At 35.0% G+C, this 6896-nt stretch overlaps 1 protein-coding gene across 3 annotated transcripts in view; it reads left to right on the top strand.

Moving 5' to 3' along the window:
- Positions 1–207: 207 nt before the first annotated feature.
- LOC136981751 (clavesin-1-like) overlaps positions 208–6896 on the top strand; it is a 90464-nt gene continuing 83775 nt past the window's right edge. For 2 of the 3 annotated variants that reach the window (XR_010881768.1, XM_067278118.1), the window contains exons 1-5: positions 208–287; positions 5768–5866; positions 5930–6169; positions 6244–6437; positions 6599–6709. Coding sequence is in view for 2 of the 3 variants with exons in the window: in XM_067278118.1 (XP_067134219.1) it covers positions 233–287; positions 5768–5866; positions 5930–6169; positions 6244–6437; positions 6599–6709 (699 nt within the window). In the remaining variant the exon portion in view is untranslated. The remainder of the gene's footprint in view (positions 288–5767; positions 5867–5929; positions 6170–6243; positions 6438–6598; positions 6710–6896) is intronic. The other variant, XM_067278120.1, reaches the window with a different exon arrangement.

Genomic DNA, 6896 nt, shown 5'->3' with positions numbered 1-6896 from the left:
TTAGTTGCAAAACAGTACAAGCAATTTATGATATGAGTTGTAGCAATAGATAATTTGCTAACAGAAATTTTGAAATGTTTATAAATTGATCTTTAAAATGTCAAATTAAGATTTGAAATGAAAATTTTCATTACTTTATTTACTTAAATACGGCTGTTCACAACAGGAAGAAAAAAAATTTTGCTGCATTTTTTAATGTTTGCACTTTAGACTGACACAAACCGTTTATCTAATGATAACGATGATAATAAATGCAGATCAAATTTCAGTATTCATCTCAGAATCGAGTAAGTAGTTTATTCTCTTCTGATTCCATTGAAAATTAGTTTTTTTATTTAACCTATATTCTGTATTAGAAATTTTTATTTATTTATGCTTGCAGTTTAAATGACACAGGTCTGCAAGTTAAAAATTGCATAGGATTTTTATACATTTTTTTTATAGATTTCAACTTGGTAAAAACGAAAAAAAATTCCATCTCGTCAATTTTTTTTTCTTTTTGTTACACTCAAGTTTTTGTTTGTATTTAGTGTAAAATTCCTAGTTAACTTAAAATTTAGTACTCTTTCTTTATTTAAAAAATGGCCTTAAAACGAAGACTTCTCACATTAATTATATCAATTATAGCTGGACTTGGCAATAAATTAATTTAAAAAAAAATGTTAATGGTTGAAGAGAGTAGTAATAGGGGGAGGTGGGTTAAGTAGTTTTAGCGTTAGACAGAAGGTCGCATGATCGTGTAGAAACAGGTTAAAATTGATAGTGAGTAATATTACTGGTGAGGTTCGACATGTTATCTGGGATACTAGGAATAAATATAATCAACATGCTGTTGGATTAGATCATGCTTCAACAAGCTAAATAAGTTTAGTATCTCGCTGGCCCACACTCGGTTAATATCCAGCATTCGAACGCTACTGTGCTTGTATTTTTATTCCTGGAATATGGCTCTCAGAGGTTGTGTAATTTCTCCCGACAGCTTCTGTTATGTTTGTAGTGAATACACAGTAAAAAGTCAACAAAGAAACATAAGTGAGTTTGTGAAAAAACTTTATTTTGTGTATTTCAAATTGAAACTTGGAGATCAAGGCAAAGCATGGGCTCTACAGTGAAGAACAGGGTGAAAGATTTCACCAGGATGTCCGTGATATCGAGAGACGTTACCGAGGAAAATGGGATGTCAATATGTTAGCTGACTACTGTTGGATGCTCAATCGAGAAACCAGAGAAGGAAATCGGAAACGAGTTCGGAGAAGCATCAAAGAGAAGAAGAAAAGGTCTTATAAGAAAAAACAGTAGACCTAAAATTGTGTATAAATATCAGAAACAATTTTTTGATTAGTTGTAAGAAAATATAATATACTAGCAGACGCGGCCACGCGTTGTTGTGGCTCAAAATGTATCTATTATAAATGTATAACACTTCTCCTGTGGGGGGGAATTTAAAAAATTAGTGGATACTATAGATTACTATCTATGGAATTTCGGGACTTTGAGTATATTTTGGACCGGAGACGAAAAATAAAAAAGTTATCATACTTTCTTCCGGCGATCGCGCGATGATAGGAAGTCGCGTCGCTCTCTCCGCTAAGTCGGCCTCGCTATCGCGATCGGGAGTCGCGTCGCTTGCCGTTAAAATTGCCTTTAGTAGACGTTTCTCCGCTTTTTTTTACTTTGTTCAATAACTACCGTGAATCAATAACTAGTGACGTTTAGCACATGGCGGCCTGCCGGCGGCTTCCCTCCGGGAGGTCAGTCGAGAGCACGAACAGTCGGAACGGCCGCCACGTTCGCTGCCATAAGTAACGTTAACCGAAATGGCGATCGCGCGATGACGGAAGTCGCGTCGCTCTCTCCGCTCTCGTATCGCGTGTTTAACCCTACTGGAGATGACCGTAGTCCGACGTCATGGTTTGCAGACTTTACCACAAGATGGCAGTACTAGCAACTATGGTGCCGTCTTCATGAGAGCATTAAAAAAGTATTGTAAGTGAAAAAGTATGATAACTTTTTTTATTTTTCGTCTCCGGTCCAAAAATAGGGTATCGTTGAACTCGTCTCGGTCCCGTCAGTTCAGATATATACTCAAAGTCCCGAAATTCCATAGATAGTAAGCTATAGACACCCAAAAATTCCCTTACTATATTCGAATAATTCAGTGGCAGAAGGAATGTCGAAACCGGGTCAGTTTCCCATCAGCCAGATTATATAGGCATTGGCACATGCGCTTTACAGAGCACCAACGTCACGGTTTAGCTGGTAGAAGCAACACACGCATAAAGCGTCCAATTTTATATTCCGGACCGGTTGTGGGCTGTTAGCCGCCTGCCTGCTAGATATTCCGCCGCCCTCGCTCGATAATGCGAATCACGAGTAGACTAGATCAACGGCGGGCCAGCTACGGCCAGCGAAAAGTTTCTATCCAGCCCGCGAGATCTTTAATAGATTATTAAATTGGAAAAATAACTAATTAATAGTTATTTTTCTAATTCTTTGTAATTTTCGAAAACGATAAGAGAAATAAATGTAGTAATTAACTTTTTATTTATTTATTTCGTATTTGCAGACTAAAAAAATTACAAGTTACAAGAAGGCGTCAATTGACTACTACGGCCCGCGGAAAGAACGTAAAATTTATTCTGGCCCATCTTATAAAAAAGGTTGCCCACCCTAGACTAGATTTATAACTTAACACCAACCGATAGAAATTTACTGGCATGTTTTTACGATAGTTCTGTATAGTTGACAGGAGTTTTAAAAAAATCCATTAAAATATTTTATATATTTATTCCGCTCTCCCATCTTATATTACTTACGGATTTCAATGTTAAACCGGTGATATTACGATTTAGTATGTCCCATCTGTAAGGGGATGGAGAAGAAACGTGTACAATTCTAGTACAGTGTTAAAAAATTTACTGTTACTTTGGCAGCATCATTTACAACCAAATTTAATAAACGAAACGCACAATGGTACAAAAAAGCTCTAGAATTTATTTTCCTTAAATTTACGATTTATGTATCGGTTGTCATAAAAATTTCTTTCCACTTCTTTCCCAAGACTACAGATATTCAAGTACAAAGTAACCGGTTTCGACTTATTTCTATTTAAGAAGTAGTTAAATAATTAAGTGAATAGAAAATTAGAAACATAAATAAAATCCTGATGAGAGCCGAAATTTTACTTAAACAGAAGCTTAACCGAACCAATCTCTAGCTGAGTACAGTGGGGTCTAATGTCTTCATAATGTTAGATGTAATAAAGACAGAAATTTTTCCAGTTCAATGAGAGTGACCAAAAAGTTGTAAATTTTGGAAATTTCCGTGAACACTCGGTCCTAAAACGAATTAGTTAGAAAACGAACGACAGACAATCTGTTAAGTTTAACATAGTTAGATTTTTACAGCTATGGCGAGAAACGTTTAAAATCTAAAACAACCCCGTCGCGTCCTTTGATATACACTAGTGATGCGACAAAAGAGGCATTTGACATTGACCGGTATCGGCACCCTCGGGATTTGGCACGCACACACCTACCTGGACCGTCTCTGATTTCATTAATCAGCTACTCGTAGGGAGCTATTTCACTAAGTGGATTGTTTTAAGATTTAAAAAGTAAAGAATATTCTGTTATTTTTATGTACATTTCTTCACAAAGTTATATTTAATTATAAGTTTCTTTAAAAGTATATTCGTACAATTGAAGATTTTTTGTACTAGGTATGCATATTCGTCACACATTTTGTTTTACCAAGTAAGTTTTTTTTTATAATTTTAATTTTAGCCCTTATATCGTAGCTAGTGATTAAAAAAATTTATTTTAAAAAAGTTTTGGGTCAAGATCATATAATAAAAAGAAAACATTATTAAAAGAGAAAGACCAATGCCTAAATTAAATATAAATACGTCGACAAAAAAATTTCGACAAATTTGACGATAAAATTTATGACGAATGACGATTCTTTCGTAAAATTGAAGCAATTTGCAAATCGAAGCGGAATAGAATTTAACATTGGTAGACAATATAAAATAAATATTGCAAATTATAACGAGATAATTACGATTAATAGATAAATCTAAATTAATGGATGTTATATGTATTTTCTCAAAGCAAGAATTGGCATTTAGAGGGCATAGGGAATTTATTGAATTTAATAACGGAGATAATTATATTGAACTTTCTTATTTATTAAGTACGTCAGATAATCTGTTAAAAAGACATTTAAAGAAGTATACGGTTTTTACTGGCTTATCGAACAAACGAATAAGAACGGGCCATAACGCGCAATTAATTGGTTGCCCCTGTAAGTCGGCTTCTTACAGAAACATAGCTACCCTATCATCGAATGTCACGGCACGCCACTGCTTCTTAGTATACATTCTGTTGACGTACCCTATTAAAACGCAAAAAAAACACATCTAAAATCAGTTGCGTAGCGAACATAACTGGCGCCCGGGACACGACACTTTATTGGCGCCTCCCTCCCCCTTCCAGAAACACATATAGTTTGTCTTGGAGACCATTTGGGCGCCCCTCTGCGAGTGGCGCCCGAAGCATGATACACCCCCTTGCACCCCCCTCGCTACGCCACTGTCAAAAATAGTATAATAGAAGCGGAGTTTTTCACGGTAAGCCTTAATCCTGTCCCTCTCCCTCACGGGGGGAATATCGAAAAATCTTTTAGTGTATATTTTGTGACGTACCCTATTGAAACGCAATCAAAAACGCAAAAAATCGCATCTAGGATAGTATAAATAGAAGCCGAGTCCTTCACGGTAACCCTTCATCCTGCCCATCTCCCCCCCAGTGGGGAGAATTTCGACATGTATCTATACTACTATTTAAAGAGACAACATATTTTTCGTGTAACCGTAGACTTAAGAATGCGGGGTGAGATTTTCCCGCCTAGAGAGGGAGAAATTATGTTCTTTCCTTTGGTGTGTCGGGTGAGTGCGATCTGTGAATTGTTTTTAGACCGCGTAATAGCTATTTCGAATATTTTGTACAATTCATGTGTCGCCATCTAGTGAAGAGAGAGACAAATAGACAGACAAAATTCTTTGCAGTTTTATTTAATTAATAAAAAATATGTAGGTTTGATTAGTGGTAAACATTCCGGGGATCATAAAGTCGGAAGTCGCGTCGCTCTCTCCGCTCTCGTATCGCGTGTTTAACCCTCCGGGAGATGACCGTAGCCCGAGTCATGGTTTGCAGACTTTACCGCAAGATGGCAGTACTAGCAACTATGGTGCTGTCTTCATGTGAGCATTAAAAAAGTATGGTAACTTTTTTATTTTTCGTCTCCGGTCCAAAAGTAGGGTACCGTTGAACTCGTCTCGGTCCCGAGTTCCAATATATAATCAGACCTGAAATTCCATAGGGGGTAATCTATAGTACACCCGTCATTTTTAGAATCTCCGATCTTTAAAATATAATTCAGCAAAAGTATCTAATGCAGCTGGAATTTTTTTTTCTGCAGACCTGTGTAATCAAGCCAATTACATTGTTCATTTCACACGAAACGGATTATAAATCTTCTGCCAACCAGCCGAAAATACGGTAGTTTTAATGGCGGTCTGATCTGAAAATGTAGGGTCTTTCCTTTACCATGTTGTGAGCCTACGATAATACATCCAGTATACGAGTTTCTTAGCTTGATTTATAAATTGATGTATTACTGATTTATTAATTATTACATATAATTGTATTTAAGAGAGCCCATATCTTAAATTCTAACAAATATACTCAATATTTCCAACTTGCAGAAATGACTCTCGGAATATTCATCGATAACTCAAAGAACGAAAGCAGCAAATATTCATGGAACGATGAAGATGTCCAAATTTTCAAAAACATGATAAGAAGTAAAATCTTTAACATACATATTGCATGTTATAAATATTAAACTAATGTGTATTATTTTGCAGAAGAGCAAATAAATTGTCGCATGGACGATATATTCCTCTTGGGCTTCCTCAGAGCTCGGAAATTCGATAAAGAAAGGGCTATTAAATTATTAAAATCTTACTACTCAGCAAGAGAAAGAAACAAGGATATCTTTAAGGATTTCAATCCTTTGGCTGTAAAAGAATATTTAGACACGAAAATTCTCGGATATACTCGACAGACTGATCAAAAAGGACGAGTTATAGGATTTGGAAGATGCCGTACGTATTTACATTAAACATTTTTCTCTCAACATTAATATAAAATTAAATTTTAAGTATTTTTCTTTATTTAGATATGTGGGATCCTCATAAAGTTCACATTAAATCAGTATTAAAATGCACATTGATGATTTGCGACTTGAATATAAATGAACACGTGATGCAAGTCAACGGTTTAGTTTTGATCTTTGATGCTAACGGCTTATCCTGGAGGCACATCATTCAACTTACCCCAAACACTGTTTATTCCATCGCTTCTTTAATGTTTGTAAGTTATCCCTTTTACATGATTTGTAGAATATAAAATTAAAATATAATTTTTTTACTTTAATCCCATACTTCAATGTGGAGTTTTCACTGAGCGAAGTAAGAATCGAACAAAGTTTATTTTTATCAATAATATTTACATGATATATTTTAAACTTTTAGGGTTCCACTCAAATTAGTTATAAAGAAATCCACATGGTCAATGTTGGGAAATTATTACACATCTTTCTGGCAACATTTATGCCATTTTTACCACACAAAATCAGGCAGAGAGTAAGTAAATTAAATGATTTGCTTCTTCTAAGTAAATATCAATTATATTAAAAATATCCAGCAACGAGTTGCGTAACTTTTCCGGCTGTTATGAGATTTTATTTTTAATATAACGTTTATATTACTAATCATAATAAATAATATTGTATGTGGCGCCATCTGTTACAAAATTTTATTATAAATTTTT

The sequence above is a fragment of the Centruroides vittatus genome, unplaced genomic scaffold, assembly GCF_030686945.1.
Source record: "Centruroides vittatus isolate TY-2023 unplaced genomic scaffold, ASM3068694v2 contig_790, whole genome shotgun sequence".
Taxonomy (NCBI): domain Eukaryota; kingdom Metazoa; phylum Arthropoda; class Arachnida; order Scorpiones; family Buthidae; genus Centruroides; species Centruroides vittatus.
This window is presented reverse-complemented; position numbering and strand designations above follow the sequence as displayed.